Raw genomic sequence first — 25,104 nt, forward strand, 5'->3', positions numbered from 1 at the left:
GCATCTCTCGTGGCATTACGGTAGTGTGTAACAACGCGTGAGCAACCGGCGCACCCCAGAGCCGAAGGACTGCGACAGAGATCTACAAGCAGAAGCGCGTCGTACGTCTTTCTTGGAGGCTGGGCTTGGGTGGCTCGTGCCAGGCTGGTGGGCCTCGGCGCCCTGCGGCGTACTGCTGCGCCCTCCGGAGGACCTTGAGCCCGCCCTGTGGTTCTCCTCCTCTTGCAGCTGCTTTGCAAGCTCCTCGCTGCAAGACAAGAGCTCTTTGTCAAAACTGCCCCTGCGAAACGGGCACGCACCGCGGCGTGCTACGACCCCGGGCTCGTTTTTGAAAAGGGTAGCTCTCCGAGACGCCCATAAGGCCGGCTTGCACATGCATCGCGGCACTACAATGCAATCCGCTTATAACAATGTACTACTTATAACAACAAATTTCTAGAGATTCTAGACTAGAAACAATAAGTTTCTAGTCCAGATGCAACGATAATCGGCTATAAAGACTGAATTTTCGGGTTTTTTAATTGTTGTTGTGAGTGGATTTCGCTGTATGTCAACACTACGAACAGTGCTGACGTGAATGCAACCTAGTACCGATACCACACAGTTTCGGTGCTGTGTCACTAATATAGCACGAAGTCGGCGCTGCATCGGCAAGGTCGGTGCCGATTCCAGCGCAGACTAATAGCGCCGGGGTAGCGCTGTGGTGCATGTGCGAATGGGGCTCTACAGAGATAGGATGACTGGCTTTGTAAGTAACGTAGACTGTGCAACACCGTTGCCACAAACACGGCATAGGTGCTGTTTTGCATGTTACTTTGAAATCGTATTGGCACACACCAAATTTGACCACTTGGGTTAGCACCCCCGAAGGAGCACTTTCCAAGACATGAGTAAGTTTTGATGACAAGCTTTGAATTCTAAATGAAAAGCAGAACAAACTGGCGATTGCTTATTCACGCTGACAGTGTCACTCTCTGTACAACGTAATGTTCACGGATGGCAGCTTAGTGCCTACAAAACGGTTTACGGCAGAGGGAAGCCTTTATGTTGTCGATAAACAAGAACTGAGGCTAGTGCTATGAATGTAAATTTTCAACTTTTTTTCCCGACCATGATGCAGCTATCCACTTCCCAAGGTATGCATGCTTGTGCCCTAGGCAAGGGGGCAAACACAACTTTGGAGAGTGCTTTGGTTATGCAGCCACCTGAACAACCACACCTGGTGAAGCAATGTACTTAGCCTTTAAAAATTATCCATGCAACCTGTGACTTCAAGTTGAAGTGTGAGGAGCTTCGAGAGAACTTGTAAAGCTAGCTTCTTCAAACCAAATGTAATAGTATGCCTGCTAAACTGCAAAATTTTCTACGCCGTGTTCTGTTGCCGCGCTGAGCTACAAGCCTCTATTAGAAGTTGCCACATTGATGAAGTACAGTAAGAAAATCGGCACCACAAAACAGAAAGAAGCGAAAAACAGCACCAACACCACACCCCGCAAAGTATAAACTCGAAGTGCAGCCACTTGCAAGACAAAAAAAGAAAGAACAGAACTGCTTACTGATTCCAGAATTGCTCTGAAGCCGTTTAAACCGCGGGTTTGCACACTGAGTTTTTAGGAAGCATAGGTTTGATTTTCGCTCCTAAAAAAGCAAGAGTGAGATCAAATATGCTCTCACCGAGCGAGCCAAGATATCGTTCGCAGATGGTTTGTCTGCCAATGCGAGCAAAGAACGGGGTTTGTCTGCTTTTCCACATGCTCGTCTGCTAATTCGCATTGGAAGCGAGTGATGACCCATGCTATCTTTGCAAATCTTAAGTTGCTCTGCGGCTGTACATCAGCTGACATTGACCGGTGGATGAAGAAGCACTGGGGACAAGCACACCAGAAGTTGGCGAATGTTGGTGAGAAGTCCTTATGAAAGCACTGTCCAACAGTGGACGCGTAAACAAGTCAAAAATTTCTTATTGGTCAATATTGCAGACCCAGCAGAAAGCTGCGACGGCACGTCCCATCGGCATCCAAGAAAGCTCTCACCCTTACCCGGGACCAAGATCATACCCCAGAAGTTCCTCACAGCAGCACCAGAGGTTCAATAAAAATAGACAAATCATGCCAGTCCTTTCTACCCTTAAAGGGCCCCTGAAAAGAAAATAAATGTTTTTTTTTTATAACAGTCTGGTTGGGACACGCGAAACAAAAAATTAATTTTACGTGAAAAAAATTTTACAGCAATACTGACGGCACGAGACGCGATTCAGTTGGCCTCCTTTCCACTTGTTTTCTCTCCCGGCATTTAAGCGCGTGGAGGAGAGGGGGATCGGCTTCACCTTCATGTTGAGGTGGTAAGAGTGAAAGACAGAGATGGTCATTCCGGAATGACCCGCGACGTCGTGGACTTCGTGCGCAAAATTTCAAATAAATCTCTCGCCGTCAATATTGCTCTAAAAATATTTTTTTTCCACGTAAAATTAATTTTTTTACAAGCATGTCGCACCCAGACTGTTTGAAAAAAAAAAAAAGAACATTTTGTTTCTTTTCAGGAATTCTTTAAGTGAAGTGGTTTTCCAGTATAAGCAATATTCGAGCATCCCTAATCATGAGCCAAACACTCAAATTTTCTTCCCAGTCGGCCACAGCATCGTTAACAAAGTTTGTGAGCTTCTGAACTGTTTTATTACAAGGGCATCCTTTCAAACTAGTATTGTGGGACAGCTGGGAGATCATTTTACAGCCCCAGTAGGAGGTTAAGTAGTCAAGATTGTAACAGATGAGAACTCCAGCCATAAAACGAAGTGCCACCCAGTGAGTCCAAACAGAAAACCAGCAGAGCCCAATATGTGGACAATTACGTATGTTTCCACAACAAAGTTTACAACGACCCAAGTAAAGGAAAATGTGCACATATACAAATATCAAGTCTAGTATATCTGCCGTGCACTTCTAAACACGTGGAGGAAAAATCAAAAAAGAATTTGGAAAAAGCATAATATTTGAAGAGAAAAGTTTAAGAAATCTCAAAATATTTTTTGCCTATAATAGATCATGGGAACTATTGATCTAAATATGTACAGCATTGTGGAGGTTATATATTTCAGGTAAAAAATGCGCAAATATGGCTCCTTTGACATTTTATCACTAGATTTCTGTGCCGTTACGTAAAGCAACGCTTCAGATGGGGCAATTTCTCATAGCAACTTGATGTCACAACACGGGCCGCCCGTGTCCACACGCGGCAACTGATTGCCGCACTTTGTCATCATCATCATTAAATTTGATTTTTCTTGCACCATTTAGACACAGAGTTATGCACTATAAACATGTTTTTATACATTTAAATGGCATTGAGAATAGTAACTAATCTTTCTGAAACGGTTTATTACCAGAAATGATCAATTTCAAACAACAACCAAGTCTTTAGTTGCCATCATCACAGGACGGGGTATCTTGTGAAAATATCACGTCCTTGATTGGCCTGCTGCCTCTTCAAACGTCTTTAAATTCTTAACTTGTTTTGAGCCAGACCCATCTCAGGAATTCGTGTCGATCTAAAGAAACCTAACAAACAACCCATTAGCAACCCCAAAATTGCTGAGAAAGTCACCCCATGTGAAGTGCTCCTAAACAATTTGAATACCCTACACAAATTTAATACAAATTGAAGAGGGACAAAACATGGACTCCTCAAGACGCCCTCTTGCCAATGCGGGCCACTAGCGTGCTCAATATCTTTACTCTTTTTTTTTACTTTCTTAATTTTACATTTTTTTTTAAATTTTTACTAGAAAAAAATAACTCAAAATATTTTTAATCTTAACAGACGTCTTACTGAACATCTGTCAGTGAAGTCGCAGGTTTAGCTTGGTCAGCAGTACGTAGAACCATCATGGATAGCAGTGTAACAAGCTTGGTGGCTCAAACATTCATTGATTCATTCATTCATTTGTTTATTTTCTGTGCTCATGAACAGCTTGACGCCTTGGTAATGATGCACAACAAAATGTGCACACGAAATTCGGGTAAAAAACATGAATATCTGCTCCCCTGAGGGTATTGTAGATGTGTTGAATATTTATCATGGGACTGGTTTGGATGATGTGATTGACATGGAAAGTCGGAGAAAACCGCAAAACTCGACTCGGAACGTGAATATTAATAGCAGGTGTCAGATCTGGGCAATCAATTAATCCATGAATACATTTGTACAAGAAAACAAGATCGCGCTCACGTCGTCTGGGACTCGAAGTAGGGCATTTGCATCGTTCTAAGAGTCTCGCATACGAATAATAAACAGTACGACCAATGTAACAATCGTAAACAATTAAAAAAAAAATAAAAAAAACGCTTTTGAACATTTTTACATTAACACAAATATAGGTACAAATATTTGCATATAGTTTGCACCACTGTATTTACTTTTATACTACTTTCTGCACAAAAAAAAAATGCTGTAGTAGCGATTACACGTTTTTATACCACTTTTGTGCAATAAGTTCAGTTAAAGCTCCTTAAACTTGCAACTTTAAAAACAGGTGTATTGGTTAAATAGATATGAAGGACAAGCAATGCGGGTATTGCTTTAATTAGTGGTATACTTGAGCTTAAGCCCAATACCCGAATACAGCACATAAGGTATCTAGGTCATAAAATACAGAATCAAAAGATAACCTCGTCTGTGGTATTTGGGCAAAAATGTCGGTGTGGAAGGTGCACTTTGCAGCGCTGTAACTCTGAAGGAAACAAAATGATGCAACATGTTTTTTTATGAATAAACAAAAGTATGGCGGAGAACTACTAAAATTACAGGAAATTCAGCTTTTTTTTATTAATTTTAATTTTTCTTTGAAATTTTTTAGCTTTGTGCTTTAGAACAAATTTGGAACGATATAAAAATTAAAATTTTTAAGATAAAGAAATTATCTATATATCTTTCGAAAAAATGTTTTAATAAGAATATATGACATAAATTTTGATGTTGTAGCTATTCAATTCGTTTAGATAACGGTGCCGAAATCTAGTGAAAAAACGTCAAAGGAGCCATGTTTGCACATTTTTGATGCGAATATAAATATATAATCTCCACAATGTTGTACATATTTAAATCAATATTTTCCATGATCTATTATAAGTGCAAAATATTTGAGATTTTTTATATTCATAGTTTGCATTGTAGGTGTCACCAAATATGACATAAACAAAAAAAAAAAAAAAAATGGAGTACCATTCTGGCACACTCAAAACTTTTTTTCTCTTCGAACATTGTTTTTTACTGAACTTTTTTTTATTACGTTTCCTAGAGATGTTGTGGAGTAATTTGTCATTTGTCTTGTAGAGCAAACTACGCTGCAACTTTCTTGTCAGAAAAAAAAAAAAAGGTGTTTATGTAAACAAGCATTAGGAACAGTCTAAATGAGGCAACCTCCAAATCGGATGTCTTTTAATATTAATGCGTAGGTCAACAATGGTCTTGTAATCAAGCACCATCTCAATCACAGTTTTTGTATTTATTAACCATGCTTTAAAGTAAAGAAGTTAGACTTCTAGTCTTAATAAGAAAACATTCTAAAATGTTAATTGAAAATAAAAAGACTTCATAAAATTAGTGAAGTCTGGCCAAAGAGATTTTGAAAATAAACAAAACAAATACGAGACTTTTCGTGTATGTCCATAAGTTGAGAATGTTGATCAGACAACCTTGGTTACTGGAGAACTATTTCCCTGCAAGACAAAAAAAAAAGGGGCTCTCTCTGTTGACGGTTTGACAATTAGCGAAGAGATCAACGAAACCAGGAGTTAGCTCTTGCAAATTTACCCAAGCAAGATACACTACCACTGTCACGACATCTATCAGGCTTAGTATCATGCAAAATCGGTGCGAAGACCAGCAACAGTGGCGTAAGAACGGACATCCTTACGCCATTTTTACCGAAAAATTGCATGGTAACTAAAAGCATAAGTTACAAGGGCTAATGGTATAAACTGAACTTGAAGATACAATTTGAGATATGTGAAACATTAAGAGTGGACACTCTGGATCCTCAAACTAGGTTTCTAGGAGCCCAGGGGTTTTCCGAGGTCCCCAAATTTCGTGATACGGCTTCACAGCGCACAAGATCAGACACACTTAAAAGTAATTTCACGCATACGCAGGAAGAACACTCACGCAGCGCTGACTGACAACTCAAGTGTCAGTCAGTGTATGCGTGAAATTACTTTTAAGTGTGTCTGACCTTGTGCGCTGTGAAGCAGTATCATGAATAACCAACTCGCCCCAGCTGAAGTTCTGACCCCAAATTTCCTTGGTATTTCCCGTCTCAAAGTGTTCTCTGGTGCAAGCTCCATTTTCTTTTTCTTAAAATCTACCTAAGCCATCCACTGATGCGTAGCTACATTGTAAACGCATTACTGTTTGCACAAGGTCCACGTGCAGTCGGGACGGGCTCTTCTTGACTCTCAATAGTGGGAGACAGGCATTCCTCGAGATCGAAATGTTCGAAACCCCTGGTACACAGATTTACAACACACTCCTAATGTTTCGAGGGACTCCTTTGTTCTGCTGAACAGTCAGCATCACTACGCACAAATGGCACTGCTGGGTAACTTAAGTCGCAAACACAAAAATTACACCTTGCGGAAGGTAGCACTAGCAAGTGCTACCTTCTGCAAAAGCAAGGCAGAAAATTTACATACGAGGGAAAAACTTTAAAGCCACCCAAAAAGAAATTCTTCCCTCGCGACATCTCGTCAACTTTAAAATAGTAGTCTCTAGAACTCGATTCTGTCACCAGCACCGGCGAGACAAGTTTCAAATTCAAACCACGTTTTTGCTCCTTTGAGCAGACGATTCTTCGCACCCCACCAAAATACGGCAGCCTCGGATTCACACAAAACAAGCTTCCACCGCCGTCTACTTCCCTCTCCTACAACGAAAAGGAGCAGAAAGAGAAGCAGCATCCCAAGAGAAACAGAAACCGGCAGCATGCTAAGGGCAACCAGCAAAAATATATAAGCAAAACAGTAATAAAAAAAAAAAAAGAGAGCAAAGAGAAAAAAAAAATTGACTTAAGATGGCAAGGAAACAAGCCTACGCAAGTTACGAGTGCGTTCGCAGCTTACTCTGCCCAGGAGGCGGCGTTGTCGCAGCGCGCCTGGGACCATTCACTGCCACCTTTCTCTTGCTCCTGTTGCAAGCTTAAAGCAACCAGGTAGCTGCAAAGAGTAATGGGACGCTCGCCACTGCACACCACCGGCCACCAGTCGGGTGGGAAACGTCAATCCCGCCGTCCCTTTTACCTCTGTTGCCAAGTCGGGGCCGCATTTCTGCGGCCCCGACTTGGCAACAGGGGGCAACGGGAGAGAAAGGGTCGGACCGTCGTTGCGTCCGATGTCTCTGTGCGGAGCACAAGTTTGTCCGCTTCTTTTATGGGGGGGTTGTGGTGACGTCATAACGCCGCGCTCAGATTGGCTCAGACTGAAGGATGGTGGGTAGACCTCGGAGCAAGCCGCCTTGAGGTCTACCCGCTACCTTTCCCGTCAGAGCTAATCGGAGCTCGGCGTTCCAACATCGCCGCAACCCCCACGAAAGAAGCGGACGAACTTGCGCTCTGCACAGACTGGTTCGCGCACTTGCATTTGACTGTGAGCGACAGCCCACGACAAGAGGATACTAGAGAACACACTGCCGAATCGGTGCCATCTGTCGGGGTAGCTGTCAAACCCTTTTAACCTCTGTAAGGCAACAAGCCTAGTTGGAGACTGGGCGTTCGGAAGAGAATGACGGAACGTTCTGAGTGTTTGGTGAGATAAAATCTACACGCCCTCTAGGAGGAAGGATATCTCGTAACATTGTAGGAATTATTTTAAGCGCAATGTGAAAAGATGACAAGCGAGATATGCGCATAACAGAAATGTTCCAAGCTCGCATGTTAGACGGCTCCGCTGTGTTACCTCATTGTAAGTCATTATAAGCGGTCGTGCGCGGTCGATCATGGTCAAACACGAATGTGTGAACCAGCCTAAGAGGGGCACTAAACCGCTTTCTGCGACAGTCAGTTTATGGTCATAACTCAATCTATGGGTTCTAAGCATCCAGAGGGTGCCGTCAGACAAGGGCTTTAGGTGTATAACTCTATGTTAAATAAATGTTAAAAAAAACAAAAAAAAACTGGCTAGGTGGAGCAAGTTGCCGCCCAATTCAAAGGGTTTAGCCTCGTCCATCCACCCATCTTTTCCATGTCCGGCGGCGCCCTCTGTCTTTGATCTTTGATACCAATTTTAACAGAGAAGCTGGTCACGCATGAATGTAATCTTTGGTTTCGTAGGATGCTTTGAGCTGATAGACTGAGTTATGACCATAAATACACTATCGCAGAAAGTGGTTTAGCACACCTTTAATCCTTTGCGGTACACCTGGCAAGATGCCGACACTCCCTCCAATCAAACTGTTATAATATTTGTCACCACTGAGAATCGGCATACATAACAAAGGTCTCTAGGGGGAACTAGTGGCTCCTTACAAAAGCTCCTTTAAGACACTTTAATTTCTCTCAACAGCAATTTTTTTTTTCTTTTTAAGTTTTGAGCAGACTTTTGGAAGGCTGGAGACGACTGAAGTCTTTTGGCAAGCCTTAAAACTTAATGCTAATTGTGTGCTTGGAAGGTGAACGCTCAATATTCAGCGGTTTACTGTTTAATGTTTCAGAGCATAAAATAACAATCTAGTGCATTTTGGAGAACTTTCTTAGTGAAACACACCGTGTTGATAATAAACATTTCGGGGACTCCGTAAGCTTTGCAGTACCAACAGAGCACTGAAAAAGTGGTACAGTAGAACCTCGTTGATATGTTTTTCAGGGGACCGCGGAAAAAAAGCGTATCAACCGGGAAAGCGCAGCAACCGATAACGCACTTAAAGGCACTCTATATAAGATAAAAAGCAGCTCTTATGCAATGGTTTACTTTATGCACTTACCGAACACTTTTGGACTCAGACACGTTCACAAAAACGCGTAATATCCACCTGCCGTTTCGAATTAATGGTATGCAGTAAAAGTCGTCTCTCCAGAAGCCGCAGTCCCCTCTCACTCTCCGCGCAGTCATGAACGTTTACGTAGCGGCGCAAGGTGTCCAACGCAGCGATCGCGTCCGCAAACGTGGGTGCAGCGTAATCGTTGGTTTTTTGTTCGTCTTCTTCATCACTTTCTTCGTTGTCGGCAGTAGTGAGGTCGGCCACAATGTCCGCTATGCTCGATATCCGAACGATCAGCAATCTCTTGCGCCTTCTCTCGCAGAATGCCTCCGTCGATGTTGACACAAGATGCCCGGGCTTGTTTGAACCATACCAACAGGGCCTCCTCTAACTTTGCGTGTTTTGCCCCCCGAGCCTGTTTAAAGCCTGGTTGGTAGAAAGGAGCCTTCGCCTCGATCTCCTTTCGTCTCGCGACGATACTGTTTAAAGTTGACGGCGCGAGTCCAAGCTCTCTTGCGACCTCAGACCTCTTCCGGCTGGGATTTCGATCCACCGTGCGAAGTATGTCAAACTTCTCTTTAAAAGAGAGTGCTTTTCTCTTTCGGGATGTCATGGCCGTCGTCAACGCGCAAGCACTCAGAAACGGCACTGTTCGCGCAGTCGAGCTGTCGAGCGGAACAGAAACTGAAGTGCAGCCGTGCAGCGTTCCGGCGTGCGTGCGGCGCGTAAACAACTCGCGCCGGAGAGAGGGGACAGATGAAAAGAAAGAGCAAGAGAGAACGAGCGTTTTCGCAGAGCTCAGCAAAGCCCAGTGAGGAGACCGGGAAAGAGGGGGAAAGGAGTAAAGGGAAGGGGGGCGCCCGCGTGCCGCGCGGCCGCGCGATCCGCGCTGCGTGGTTCGGCTGTTCGGCTCTGCTTCGCTTCGCTTCAAGCCGGCGTGGCACCTTGGCGCACGGCGCGCCGAGGCGCCGCGATTCCGGCACTTTTGGACGTAACAACCGGGAAAGCAAACGTAACAGGCAGGAAACTAATACATGTATCTCTATGGAAGTAAAACGGGACCGGCGTTTTTGAACGCAACGGACAGGAAAACGTATCAACCAAGAACGTATCAACGAGGTTCTACTGTAGTAACAAATTCACAATGTTATTGATTAAAGAAAGCTATGTTGTTGATCAAGATGATTAAAAAGCAGATCAGCTTGCAAAATGCATACAGCATCAGATACTGTTTTACGTTTAAACAATATGCCCTGTTTGCAGTCAATCTGTAACGTTTTTCCAAGATAGGTGGCAGCTTGTCCACCTGATGTGCACATTGGAAAGAATCAGTATCTGCAGAGCCTCCTAGTTCAGAGAATGTCAGCCAATATGTTTTACATATTTCAGTGTTGCAATTGAGCAATTCCAAACTTGCAGAAGTGCTTTTGGCTTGTCACATTATCAAGTCTACACTGTTAACTGCCAACAATGTTAACTGTGCATGCACGTTTGGAAATCTTTAGAAAATGTTAGGTCTAAACGTTCACCTATTGCACGTGGTCCTTCGTATATAGTGGTCATATTTTGCCTGCACTATCCTTAGTGCTATGGCATGATCCACAAATTCTTGAGCCCGTGCCATTGACCACGAATGATCATGCCATTCACTCACAAGTGACACAAGTGTAGGCACTGAGCATGTGAAGTGGCTTTGTCATTTTGAACATTAGTCAATGCAGATACCCAGTGCCCAGACTTGTGCCACTTTTGGGTAAACAGCTCACTTATATTTACACGCTGAATGCTATGTGTAAAAACAATATGGCAGTGTGCATCACTTCCTTCAGATAAAAGCTCCAGGGTAAGATTCTAGTTCGCAGAAGGAACATCTTTATTCTGACTTTCTCATTCATCATTCGTGTTACAAAATCGAAGTGACGAGATGTGCCAGAAGGCATAACACAAAAACCTAAAATGGCCAATGGTCGTGTTTAGCGACATGTGCAGAAGAAGCACAGGATGACTAAACTAGCAATATATGCTGAAGCAGTGAGAAAGCCGGGATTAGAACAGACTAGCCAAGAAGCAGTAGTAGAAGAAAGATTGGGTTAGGCAAGAGCAGCCATAGAGGCAGCAGTGTGTCCAAGCTTCGTCACGACGGGGTAAACCTCAGCGAGGCGGCATGAAGCTCGACTTGCACACAAAGCGTTACGCGAAAGAATGCGACAGTCGTCAGTATGGCACAAGTGAGAAGTCAGCAAAAAATATGACAGTGCACGCACATCCCACCAAATTTAGAAAAGATAAGCACACAGAGTAACGTAATCATGGCCTCTCAAATAACTGGCCAAATTTCTTGGAAAAACAAAATCCCAGTTTCGTCACAAATTTTGACACAGAATGTGTTTTAAGGCTGGGCTTGCAAAGCGACATATTACATTTGACCGACAGTACACAATATAAGCAACATAGCTCCATTGGGGTGTTGTTTACATTCCCGCTAAATTTAGTGCAAAAATCCCGACGTCATGCGACACTCTGACAGCATGTGGCGTCATGTGACATTGTGACACTATCGTATTACATGAAAGCACTATGTCACAGAGCCACGTGACCTTACAATGTTATGGGACGCCCGACTCATTCGTAACATATTCCGTGCATCTCACGATTGAGACGGCTTAAGTTTTCTCCGAAGTCTTGGTGGCCTTCGAAGCTACGAGTCACAGTGAAAACACGCAAGACATCAGCAAAACTAATTTTACTCCTGAAAAAGAATGACAGCACTCACTCCTGGTCGATCTGCTGCTCCGTCGTCAGGTTGCGCGGCTTCGGGGGTTTGACAACAAAGTCGGAGTCGGCAAACTGGCCGTCCCCTTCCACGTTGATGAGCGTCTCCCAGACGACGTCTGCCTCGTTCAAGAAACCCTGATCCGTCACCAGCTGGTACATGTGGTCCTGCCACGCGCACCGGCACATGTCATCAGCGGAAGTCGTCGCGGCAACGAATCTCAGTCGGTTGTGCTGAACGCTTCAAAAGACAACTGAAGAGCCATAAAGGCTTAACTGCATTAAGAAGACCGATGGGCAGCCTCTGTCTTCTGAAAAACAGATCATTCCCTGAACGTTCTCCTCTCCCAACCCATCAAGTTTAAAAGAGGGGGACGCTTACGGCTTGGAGGGAAAAGTACCAAACTCTGGGGACTAGGTTAGGAGAGAAAGGCGGAGCCGGCGACAGCGGAAATCACAAAGTTTTATGGAGCAATTACAAAGAAGTTCAACAGTTTGCATGCATGTCACTAGACCCGTCATCATTCAACCCTGCCCGAATTAAATTTTTGTTCTTGTCGTATCACAACACACAGTGACAACAACATGCGATGAGCTAGGGTGCACGTGCCGAAAATGACGCTACATTTGTGTGACAGGCATATATACTTTGTTCGCTCTTAAGCTGACAGTATGGTGGGAGCCACACAATCGCCGTATCAATAAACCGCTCGTCTTTCATTTCTTGACCCGGTTCTTTGTGCATGGGTACGGGCAGAAGCGTGAACCAGTAACAAAGGATAGACTTGTGACTGATCAAACAAGCATGCAGCCTCTGCCACATTGTCGGGTTAGGGGTGACAATGTCCGCAGTACAACACCACACAATAATTTAGCATTACTACGAGAAGTATAGAGGCAGACTCATTGTGCTGCCTTAAAGTTCCTGCTTAGGAAGCACGAGCATTGCCTCTCAATCTCTAAGCAAAAAAAAAAAAAAAATATGTAGCTTAGGAAAGCAAGCTCGTGGTCGCGACGTCTCCGTCAAGCTCGTCGGAAGAAAGGGGTCCCCACCTTGTGTTTGTGCAGGGTGATGAAGTGATTGTTGCGGAAGAGCACGCACAGTTCGTCCTCCATCAGTGTGGTGTTCAGCTCGCACAGGCCGTGGTAGGTCAACTGGGTGGCCGTCCTCTCCAGAAACGTCTCCGCTATGAGGGCTGCAAGATAGAGAGGAGGGAAAGCTCGGAAAACAAGTTAAAAATAAGATTTTAAACACCACTAAAAAAAGATGACAATGTCAATGTTTATACTATGCTTATATCATTGCCAGCCTTGCATGAGTATTTCGTATGCACCTAGGCATTGCTTATTGTTTCGCAATAACTCAATTCCACATCTCTAACACAAGTGTTTATATGCAAGAATAATTATTCTAACAAGCCCTCCATTTCAGTTTCGCATTCCATTGTAATAGACAGGCAGCTTTAAATATATATTTTTTAAAAAGTGTGCATCAAAATTGAATAGGTACCGTTACAGCATCCCAGTGCTTATGCTTATCGCCCAGCTGCAAAATACTCTCAGTGGCCCGTGGACGCGCGAGTCGTGCCCGATATTCCACACATGACGGCTACCCCTATTCCCAGAACGTGTTCCAGAGCCCACTAGACAAAAAAGGCAGCACGCAGAAGGCGATTCATGAAAAGGTCTATAGACCTCTTCCGTTTACTCTCATCCCCAGCCATGCAGTTAACACACCCGGAGTGGGGAAAAAAAAAATAAATAAAGCGAGACATTACGTTATATAATCTAAATCCCAAGGCACGGAGAAATTAAACCCGGAACATGTAGAAAAAAAAACTTCAAGAGGCAAAACAAGAATGAGTGACAGTCGCGATTCAACCACGAGCACCTCCCAGTGGCGTGGTAAGAGCAAAACTATGTTTCCCCCTATGAGAAGCAACGTGCGTTAACTCGAGTTACTACCGATTGCGAGAAGGAACCGAGCCCTCACCTTCGGTGACGACCTCTGGCTGGGGAGAGCACTTGTTGTTGATGATCTTCTCCACGAGCTGGTTGTAGCTGCAGTTGCCCACGGCCGCCAGCACCTCGGGACTCTCCGGGTCCAGCAGCCAGCCGTGGTAGAGCGGGATGCGCAGCAGGTCAAACACTATGCACTCCGGGGTGTACTCAAAGTCCTTCACCCTGCGGGCACGAGGGGAATCGCCTCGGTCACGTCCCACAGCCCGCGGCGCCGTTTGACAACCTTTCCACACTTTCTTGCAAAGTGCCTACACGAAAACATCCTTCCGAATACCCCCCTTTTTCCGAGACACCATTTTGCGACCTTCGCCTCGCATCCAGAACAGCTACTGCAAACACCTTCCGAAATTTCTAGATTTCCACTGATGCCATTTTACTTCCTTTGTCTACAATGATCCAGACCATTTAGTACAAACATTTCCCCCAAATCCACAACCCTTTTCTTTTCTTGGGGGGGCGGGGGGATTCCGAGTGAAACCGTTTAATGATACATGCTTTTTGCCTGCACTTTAAGCATTTCGTAGTTAACCATCAACACCGTCCGAAGTTTCCCATTTTTTTTACAGAATCTCAGTAAAACCATTTTATAGCATGAGCCCACTTGCATATAGGCAATTTGCCAGATGAACATCTTCCCAAATTTAAATTTTTTGTGACTCTTCCTCGCAACAGCATTCAGCGACATTTGCCTACCATAGACCGTATCACTAAGAAAAGCGGAGAGAAAAAATGCCCTCCCGCTCTCACCCCGTGCATCGTCTGCTCCGCCACAAGGGGCTGTACCTAACATGCGGCTGGCGTTCAAACTCAGTTTGAAATTGTGTCATTTTGGAAATTTCGAGCGCAGATGCACGGATTTTGATATGCAAGTTATCGTGTAGTGCTATGATCAATAAAAAGACTAACCAGGTCCAATTGCACTGTTACCTGCGTGCAAATAAATAAAGGAAATGGGGAAAACTGTGTCAGAGTGGCCGGTCTCTCCGGCAAAAAGTAAATCAGATTGGTGCAGCTTTTTTACTATACAAATTTCGTGCTGGTGTAGGCCCTTAGCGACAATGAGTGGAAATCTAAAATAATAAATAAATACGTGCTCTCCTGACGCAATAGATGGAGTGGTTGAGGGTAGTACTGCCGGCTGACTCCACTGCTATTAAAGTAACGAAACAGGGATACACTAGTTGATCATTTACTGAAATCAAACAGAGCGCAATAGGCTGATTTTGGAGTAGCCATAACTATACTAAAAACGCGAACCACTTCACAACAGCAGCCACGAGCAAGAGTTCGATGTTCCGTACAGCTTGCTGGTACAGCCCAAAGATGGAGAATGGCAACCTCTCGGTTTGTCATCTGCCAGCGGAATCGGGCACATACCATATCTCTCGTTTTACCCTGCCGCACCTGCTGAACTTTCCGGATATATGGAGAGGGGGCTGCGGTCGAACAATATGGCGCCGCCCTGAGAGCGCTAAATGGAACGGTCTATAGCACTGAAGGCATGCACCATAAACACCTCTCTGAGTTTCTTGAGCTTTCCAGGATTTACCATGCTATTAAATTAAAATCACACCGAGGTCACCTAGTCTGGGGGACGTAAGTTCACATCGAGGCAGCGTAAACTTATGACAGAAAAACGGATACTTCCACCAACCTTAGAACAGCAACCAAGCAAACGGCAACTAAGAGCTTACCCTGTAAACCGCACGTTGACATCCAAACCAGTCTGCAGCTTCGGTAAGATGGCCATGGCATCATGCATGTTCTGCTCGTAGTTCAACTGCGCACTCTCCGGAATGTCCTGCACCAAAGCCAAGACAGAGTGTAGAGCTTTCGTATGTCAGAAGGGCAACAAAAGTGTTCATTTTCAGAAGCGATGCACGACAAGGGTCGTCACCAGGTAACCATTCACCTTGGGTATCGAAGACAGGATGCAGTCTCCCAGATGCTCCATCAGCTGTTCTACCGTGATCACATCAAGAGTGTGTGGAAGCTTGATGAGCCCTTTGAGTGTCAACACGTTGATGATGGCAATCAGCGGACAGGGGCCGTTCTCATTCTGAAACAAGACAACAGAACAGGCAGCGTTAGTAGGACATGGCAGCAGCATTACAGCAACAGTGTGTCAACATCACATCAATGTCACAGACATTGTATCAACGTCGCAACAACGTCATGGCAACACTACAGTAACGTTACCATAATGTCACTGAAACACTAATGAAATCTACCCTGACTGGGGCATATGCCGCCTATGATATTTGTCTCGTAACTACGGTTGTAGGCGACAGTGACGCCTCGAAATTTCACAGCCGTGAACAAAGGCTGAAATCAACAGAAAGCATGGCATCCTTTTGAGGCAGCATGTCCCCCGAATTTCTAGTCTCTCACTGGCTTTTAGAGTTTTATTTAGTGCTTTTTTTGCTTGTTTTAAAGAAAAGGTAAATTGTTCATTAATTGGTGTTCACTGTATGAATTCCGTACCCTTAAGCTAAAACTTGGTAATGCCGAAAAGCCCTTTTTAAACTTGAAACACTAAAAATTTGGCAAAAAATGTGTATCTTGTTTATATATAGGACTGTACAGTCAATGAAAAGCTAGAATCATACCTGCCAAGTTAGAAAAACCCAAACCAGGGGAAAAAAAAAGATAAAGGACTACATTTTTTTTTAAAGAAATAATGGTAATGAATTTACATGAAGGCAACTTCCTTAATTTTTATTGCACTGCTTAAAGGGATTGTCCGGTCGAATTATGTATTCAAGAAAACAATTGAATATCATTGCTATTGCCTCGAGACACATCATACGTGCAATATCTGAATTTGATGTGCCCCTCTGCATGAGTAATTGAATTTATACTGGTCAAATGGCATCCTAGCGTAAACGCTGTTTTTGTTGGCAACATTGGAGCTCCGACGGAAGCGGAAGTCGCGGGAGGCGCGACTGACTAGGCTAGATCCAGTATCCGTTACTGTTGATCACCCGATACAAAGGGGAGAGCCGCAGACTCCAATCCAATCCAATCCAAAGCAAAGCAAACATTTCTGTCTCGTCGTTTGCCTGCGAGTGGACGCCGCAGCTTGCTTCGTTTTTGTTGCTGCGCTCGACTTGTTTCGTGAATGGGTGAGATTTTTGTTGCGCGGTTGGGTGCCACAACCACCGGGCAACACATGCGAGCCAAGATGTGACGAGCAAACTGGATCGTCGCCGTGTTTATGGACTGGGTTCCCCCATCGAAATCGAGATCCCTCTTAAGCAGCAATCATCTCACAGAAGAGAGCTACAAGATGAGCTCTAAGCGGACAGAAGGCTCGTAAGCTGAGGTGTGATGCTATGCCAACCTATAGCACTGCCCAGTCGGTGCCAGGGGCACAAAACGTGTATTGGCACCTGCCTTTCCCTGAATGCCTGCACACCGCGCAGCACTGTGTAATATAAGTGCAATAAAATACAATAGAATACAATACAAAACTCCTCGCCCAAATCGGATCAATGGGTTTGATTATGCAGTGGAATTGAAACCAATAGCTAGGCCATCTGGAAACGATGCCAAAAATTGTATTTAGCATGCGTGCAGCCAGATTCTGTTTGACCCGCGTGTGAAAATGAGCCAGCGTGGCTACGACTTACCAAGCTCGACCAAGTCAAGTGACGACATGCATTTGAACGATTCCTCGTTTGCCTTCGACCCGCGAACATCGCCTCCAAGGGAACGACCCGCAGCCTCATTACCGGTCCAGTGGTTCCACCGCTATGCATACCCAGATGCTGCTTCGTATACCTAGGTGATGCTTCAGAGGCAAAATCCGCATCCTTTTCTTTGCAAGCGCTGCTAGTTTGGTCGGCGGCCGTTGTAGTTGTGTTTGTGCAAAACGGCATATGTTTGCTCGAAGCTTATGGCTGTTTTCGAGCAATATCCTGCTAAAAGGTGTGATTTTTGTTGCACACGCTTGGAAATTGCATTAAAAGGAACGTATTTCAGTAGGATACAGCCTACGAGACTATATATATCGAAACAAAATACAAGACACCCACCGACCAACGCTTGTTATTCTGACCATCCGACAAATGTTTTGCGTTTTGTGACGTCACAAAGCAGTTACGGATGTCAGTCATTGACACTGGCAAAATTCTGGGAGCAGTTTCGTACATACGCTCATGACAGGTTTAATTAGTACGGGGAGATCATATATCGAAATTAAACCGACGTTTGTCTATATGATGGCTCCCTTGACGTAACGGACGCAAAAACTTGGGTACCTCCGGTTTCGACCCGATAATCCCATTAAGCTAGCGAGATACGGTAGGGCCTCACTATTGTTACTGCCACCGTCTGTTGTAACAACAAAAACTCTCTAAGTATGTGTGTGCACGTGCCCGTGCGTGTGTATGTATGTTTAAAAAAAAGTTAATTTTACCCCTTTTTGTAAGGTTAAGTTTTGTTTTTCGGGAGATTTTCCTGTCAATCGTACTAATGTACCAATAGATATGGCTGGAAGACTTGGCAGGTAAGTAAATGCATAATAAACTAAGGCAGGGGGTCCTCAAATTTTTCCTGATCTCGACGAATCCCCTTATTTTTTTTAAAGGCAGCCAAGGAACCCTTTTTGGTCTTGACATTGACGCAACAAAGTGGTGCAGAAGTTTCCAGACCTTGTAAACCATAATGCACATGTATACTAGGCATGTTCGGAACACATTAATGCACCAATGAGTGACTCGGATTTGCTGAAACAACGCTTTAACTGGAAATACACATTACTTTGGGGTAGGGACGGTCGAGGAAATTTTGCAGCTCGGGGGAACCTCTGAGGGTGCTCTGGAAAACCCTTGGGGTCCGTGGGAACTCAATTCGAGAACCCATGCGGAAGAGGGTGGAACCTCAAAAGTGCTGAAAGTCCACTGGAAGCTACATATGAGAGAGCGTAACCCACTTATAATGATGTCACATATAACGATGTATTGCTTATAACGATCAGTTTCTAGAGTTTCTAGACTGGAAAGGACCAGTTTCTACTCCAGATACAACGATAATCGGTTATAACGATTGAAATTTCGGATTTCCTCATTATTGTTATAAGTGGGTTTCACTGCATTGCTATGAGTCAACTGAAAACTACATATGATATTGCTAAAAGTCCACTGGAAACTACATATGATATTGCTAAAAGTCCACTGGAAACTACATATGATATTGCTAAGAGTCCACTGGAAACTACATATGATTCACAAAATGCCACACCTTGAAAAAGGTAAAATTCAAGCATACATCCAAAAAGGGTCAGACTTCACTTTAAGGATGGGCTCTACCTGCATGGAGCAGGTAGCCCGACCACCTTGCCCCAGAGTCACCTGTGTGATGATGGGCGTCTTCTGGTTGTTCCATCGCATCCACTTAATGTGGTACAGGGACTGGGGAGGCTCCTCGCTCGAAGGACTGGTAACTGTGGTCTCCGAGTGACAGGCCTGCGGCGACCGCACTTGGCACGGGGGTTTCTCCGAAGTGCTGACGCGGTCCCCCTGTGCCAACGGCATTGCGCTTGCACCCAAAGGTGGCTGCTGCTGCTCTTGCTGCGTGCTGGGCTGCTCCATGGTACCTGTGTGTTGCAGCGATTAAAAGCACAGAACCGTAGGCTACGCACAAGTAGCGGCCATTAAGATGTACAACCGACGTCTACAAGCTACTGCCCCCCCCAAACAATTTACAAGGTTTCTTTAGCCGCAAAAATGAACTATGCAACGCCAAACGCTTGGCCTCAGCTTAAATGTAGCGCCAGCGGCCTGATCCAGATGTCAAAGTTTCGGAACCAACCGCCGTCATATTTGAAAGTCACAAACGATTTTCTGAAATTTTCAACGGGAAAATGGCGGCCGACGGAGTTCTTGAATACGTCATGCTGAATGGCACCGGTTACCGGGAGCCGGGCGAAAACAGGCCCCATTTTTTCAACCTAAATTTTCGGAAAATCGTTCTTACTTTTGAATAAGATAATGGTTACTTCCGAAACTTTGGCATATGGTTGGCTACCTTAGGCGGAAGCTGGGCGTTCAGCAATGCGGGGTGTCCCCCCAACTTTTTGGGGGCCCAACCCGCAGATTGTAAGCCTTCCAGGGCTCCCTAATAGATGGCCCCACAGGGTCCCATTGTCGTAAGCGGCCACAAGTGGTTGCAACGCAGTCAACCACACTCAAATGCCAGTGTGTAAAGCAGTTTTAGGGGCATGAAGCCATAGGCGATGCGCTAAAGTAACAATTAAGATGTGCAACCATCAGCTATGTGTAAACTGCAATGACAGAGAAGGTGCAACTGTAAAATAGGCACAAACTGCAACGACAGACAGTGTGCAACTGTAAGGTAGGCACAAGCTGCAACCAAAGACAGTGTGCAACTGTAGGCGATGCGTGAGTAACAGCCACTATGATGCAAAAGTGGGTCATTCTCCCAAATATTAAGCATTTAGGTTCATGAATAGTTAATTTGGTGACATTAACCTTACTTCACTGTCTTACGTTGATCAATAGGCAATTCATTTGTTTGTTTTTCTTAGCAAAACACAGCTGGGCTCCCAAATGTTCATTAATGTCGTTGACAACAAATATTGCAGAATATACTTGAGATAAATGAGCGATAGCTATTTGATGGCTTTATATCTATATATATTTTTTTGCTCATCAAAATATGCTTTGTTTTTATTTTGCAACATTAATATTTGCAACAACATACGCAAAAAGGATAGACTCAAATTTTGTGTTTAGATTAGTAAACATTCTTGCGAGGGCTGCTTCTTTTGCAAAAGCTTCTTGAAATGTGCCACCTGGTCCGACCAAAAAGTAATTACTGTAGAATACCGAGCATCCGCCCATTCCAGATTAAGCGCCCATTCCTAAATTCGTAAGATCTGATAAAATATGCACAGTACATTGATATGTAAAATTGATGGCCGGACAAGTGCCCGTCCCCGATTTTTTACGATTATCTCTAAATTTTGAGTGGGCGCTTGCCCGGTATTTTACGTAAGCTGTTCTTAAAGCACAATATGATTTATTTGGGAGCATGTCCACTTTTTGAAGAACAGTTTATTACCTTTACAAAAACCTAAAAAAAAAAAATTATCACGCAAAAAGTATACAGTAAAAACATTTTCAGCATACCAAAGCATTCTTTTTTTCTTTTTCCTTTTTTTTTGGGGGGGGGGGGGGGGGAAAGGGGGTGGATGCAAGCGGCACAAATAGTATTTGGACCTTGCATTTTGTGCCCGTCATTAAAAATTCTGCCGTAATATACCGCGGTAGAGACCACTCCGTTCAAGTGACCACTATAAACATTTCAAAACTTGGGAATTTTGCAAATTATATGTTAAAAACACAAGGTAAGGAAGGGGGAAAGAAAATCTATTTTAGCTTTTTTTGCAATTTGAGAACTTTTTTGTTTTCTTTTCTTAAAAAGTTAAAGAAAAACACTTCTTTTGAATGGAAGTAGCGGGTAACCACGCCCCCTTTTGGGATACGCTGCTCGTTTATCCATAAATTTTCTAACACAAAACATTAACACCAGATTTAAAAGCATGTTTGGAATGAGCTACATATTAAACAATCTTGCAACTATTGCACAGTTCTTTTTTTAAAAGGGGTGGTGCAACTATATTCAATTAGCATGTTTTTCACTTTACACGAGTTTACAGGCATTAGGGGGACCCAAGTCTAATCACACGCAACGCCACTGACCAAGAAACTTCTTTGTTGCCACGTAATTTTAAGGACAAAAGCAAGCATTTTTGCAGTAGTTCAGTAGAAAAAGTAGAAAATTGTAGTTCAGTAGAAAAAGCACAAAATTTGGAGCAAGATTATATATACAGACAAAAATACAATAATTACAGATAAAAAAATTCCTCAACATGGACTAAAATGCATGGGGTGTAGAGAACTTGACCAGATAAGCCCCCGTCTAGATTAACCCAGTTTTCAGAGGAAGTGGGGTGGGCACTTCTCCGGTATTTTACGGTAATTAGCCATGAAGTAGAATGATTACATACTGAATACCAATGAAAGATTTTAATATTTTTTTAAATGACGCGACTGACCCGTTGAGACACACCTGATTGTTACGCAACTGACTGTTATACGACCGTTATATGAGTGACCGTTATACGACTGACAATTTGGGCAAAGTTATTTTTTATCAAAAGATGCTGCAGTTCGAATTTAACATATTTACCAACAGATGAATGCATGTCTATTTTGTCATTGCAAATTACTTCTCATCGAGATATTATGATAAATAGCTCATAAAAGATATGTTAAACCACTGAAACATCAAAAAAGGTAGGCATTTATTTCTATTTATAATAATGCTAATGAAACTTTAGGTTTTGGCCCAGGGTGAATGGCTCTTGTAGTAAGTCTTTCCCGACAACGTGTTAGAGAGTCTGCATACTTACAAATTAAATATGGTTAGCATAAGTTTTTAAGTAAATTTGCATATCTCTCGTTATACCACCGACATTCAAGTCGGTCACACTTGCTTCTTTTCAAAATTTGTAAAAATATAAATACTTTAGCAACACTGGACACTGAGATCACATCATAAATAAATTAGAACTGGCGTATGTGTATGACTTTTTAAATCAAACTTATAAAAGTTTATTTCGCTAAAACAAAAGTTCATGCCTTTGAAATTTGTGTGGCAGTTAGAAGATACAAAACAAATGCCGAAACTACACAAAAGGCACAATCTAAAATAATTTTTGTTTCTAAAATAATCTTCACTATGAGAGTTTGCAAATATTTCTCCTTAGGACGCCCTCATGCTATGCTATACAAACTATATTTTAGGAATGATGGAAGGAAGGTGTTTGAAAGTTCCTTGACAGTCACATTAAAGGGTAACTGCAAAGAAAAAAAGTGTATTGTTAAACAGCCTAATTGGGACAAGCATGTCACAAAACAATTTTTCCGACACAAACAAAATTTTTTACAGCAATATTTATTGCGCGAGACTGATTTTAGTTTGCGGCTATTTCGTCCGTTTTAAATCGTGCGCCACAACGTTGGTATTATACGTCACGTAGTGGCTACGTCATGGAGTGACATATGACAGCCACTCCGCGCGCGTCGAAAGAGCGGGAGTCTTGGACTAAATTACGTCCTGTAGCGTAAATATTGTAACAATTTTTTTTTTTTTTTTTTCACGGAAGATTTGTTTTGTGACATGTTTCTCCTTATTAGGCTGTTTAAAAAAACATTTTTTTTCTTTGCAGTTACCCTTTAATGTTAAATTTTCGGGAGAGTGGCCCAACTATAGTCTATGCACAAGTTCCAACAATCGAGAAGGTACAACTGTAGGCTACTCGTAAGCTAAAAGCATAGGGAACACACAACTGGAGGCATATGCAAAAGTAATATGGCAATTAGGGTACACAATTGTAACCTGCGCGCAAGTTTCAATGACTGAGAGGGTGAAAATGTGGGCTATGAGCGAGTTGTAACCGCAGAAGCAACGCACAAACGGGATAGACGCGCGAGCTGAAGCTTTGATGACTGAACAACTGCAAGCTAGACACATATTTGAACAACTGAAAGTGCATGAATCATAAATGACAACTGTCATTTACGAGAATTGTGCATGAGAGATGACATTCATGCATGAGAGTTTCTCCCAATGCGCATTGGGAGAAATGTCCCAATGCACATATCTCGAACATGAGAGTCGTAAGAATGGTACATGTATAACTCTTTTCTGCTCTATCTATCAAGCTGTGACAAATGCCGAGCATGCAACTGTATGCCTGTAATACCTCAGAGTTGTATCGGCCGAGTAAACAACCGTTTCCTGTGCTGCCTACAGCTTGCAATAACCGTGAGAACGAAAATGATATCCATCATATATTTGCAATTACTACAATTAAATGCCCACAACTGTTTTACAAGCTGCTCCAGCTGCATACCGGCACGTCGTTTGACGTCCATTAACTACACTTGGTGGGACACTGCACTTGCGTACCTGTCAACCGGCGTCTAAGCGCATTACTTTGACGTCCACTATCCATTTAGAACAGGGCATCTGACTAGAGTGACGCTTGTTCAGCTGCACTCAAAAACAGATTTTGCATTGTGTAAAAATGGTGATGCTGAAAAACCAAAACAACTGCTCAATTTGCATGCAGCTGTGGATATGAAAGAAAATTTCATTGAAGATAAACACTCATGAACTAACAATGTGTGCTGCGATAGGGCAGAGAGAAACAGATTAAGCAACAACCAGATAAGTGAAAACAACTGGCTATCACATTTAGCTGATTACCGTGCAAGTACCACTAAACATACACAATAGCCAGTTGATCACACGTTCCCCGAGAGCACAAATAGGTAACGAAACTTTGTAAACTGCCTTTGGCTACTACAGAAGCCACGGCGGTCGAGGTACTACTGGAGCTACCATTCACGCAACCGGTGTTAAAATCAACTCAAATATCAACTAGTCAAATCTCCCCCTCTGACGTAGAGTACGGCAGCTGCCAACATAGATGACACGACAAAAAAATGTAAACGCCCAACGAACCGGCACTTTAGCAACCACGGACTTATGCGAACGGTACAGCTTCATTAAATTGGCTGCGTTGAACTCTTTATGCCACTTACTCTGCTCAGTACTTACACAAATTAGGTTACAGGCTTCGCGCTGGCGATCGTGCGGATTCAGATGCCACTACGAAGGTCGGAGGAGTCGGTGTAGCGGTATTTGCGTGCGGCGGCGCAGAAATGAGTTATGTCGCCGTCCTTCAAACTGCGTGCAAACTCGATTGTACGCTCGTAGGACGCGGCTTGTGGTTACGGAAGTTAATCAAAGGGGCGGTAATGGAGGGACACTTATTTACACTGTCCGGGCTCGCTCCACTGAACATTGCCTCATCCCGTTTCTTTAGTTTGCAAAAAGGCAGACTGCTGGGGAGATGAGCTTTGTCGCGGGATCACGGTGTGCTAAAAAAATAAAATTGAAAAATAAATCTTACCCCGACGAAACGGTTGAAAGAGGATTTTTCAAGCGTATAAATATTTGACATTGCAGCCCCCGTTCAACAGGTTCGGAGGATTTCCATTGCAAAAGTCGTCCGTTCTGCGTAGGTTGTCACCGAGAATCGAGCTGTCGCTTGCGGCGCGGTCTCCTGGACTGCGGCGAAGGAGTTTGTAAAAGTCTTTAAAAAAGAACGACACTTCTTTACACGTGTTTGTAAAAACACTCGGCCACCCAAACGCCTATGCACAACTCTTGTTTTGGATTCCTGGGGGATGACGGCCGGACACACTCTCGTCATCGTAGAGTAGTTTCGTACGACACTATTAAACA

The 25,104-nt window shown here is 43.6% G+C and overlaps 1 protein-coding gene across 2 annotated transcripts; it reads right to left on the bottom strand.

The window, feature by feature from the left end:
• On the bottom strand, window positions 1–25,073 carry LOC8037277 (ubiquitin carboxyl-terminal hydrolase MINDY-2). 2 transcript variants are annotated; one of them, XM_042289515.1, is made up of 9 exons: window positions 24,770–25,073; window positions 19,113–19,357; window positions 15,671–15,817; window positions 15,453–15,559; window positions 13,730–13,920; window positions 12,790–12,932; window positions 11,738–11,904; window positions 7,113–7,205; window positions 1–247 (listed from the first exon to the last, which is right to left on the bottom strand). In XM_042289515.1, the coding sequence occupies exons 2-9, from the start codon at window positions 19,350–19,352 to the stop codon at window positions 16–18; spliced, it is 1,320 nt and encodes a 439-aa protein (XP_042145449.1). In that variant the 5' UTR covers window positions 19,353–19,357; window positions 24,770–25,073; the 3' UTR covers window positions 1–15. The 2 variants fall into 2 exon arrangements, with proteins under 2 accessions (XP_042145449.1, XP_042145450.1); XM_042289516.1 differs by lacking the exon at window positions 7,113–7,205 and having other exon boundaries at window positions 24,770–25,051.
• Window positions 25,074–25,104: the final 31 nt, after the last annotated feature.

This window comes from Ixodes scapularis, unplaced genomic scaffold (genome assembly GCF_016920785.2).
Source record: "Ixodes scapularis isolate PalLabHiFi unplaced genomic scaffold, ASM1692078v2 PGA_scaffold12__126_contigs__length_90152505, whole genome shotgun sequence".
In the NCBI taxonomy this organism is placed as follows: domain Eukaryota; kingdom Metazoa; phylum Arthropoda; class Arachnida; order Ixodida; family Ixodidae; genus Ixodes; species Ixodes scapularis.

What these genes read in the sequence shown, in the direction of transcription:
- LOC8037277 (XM_042289515.1), bottom strand. Translation starts at nt 19,352, where the DNA reads ATGGAGCAGCCCAGCACGCAGCAAGAGCAGCAGCAGCCACCTTTGGGT. An exon ending in TCCTGTCTTCGATACCCAAG is followed by an intron (nt 15,560 to 15,670) that starts GTGAATGGTTAC and finishes GCTTTGGTGCAG; the next exon opens with GACATTCCGGAGAGTGCGCA. An exon ending in AACGCCGCCTCCTGGGCAGA is followed by an intron (nt 248 to 7,112) that starts GTAAGCTGCGAA and finishes CTTGTCTTGCAG; the next exon opens with CGAGGAGCTTGCAAAGCAGC.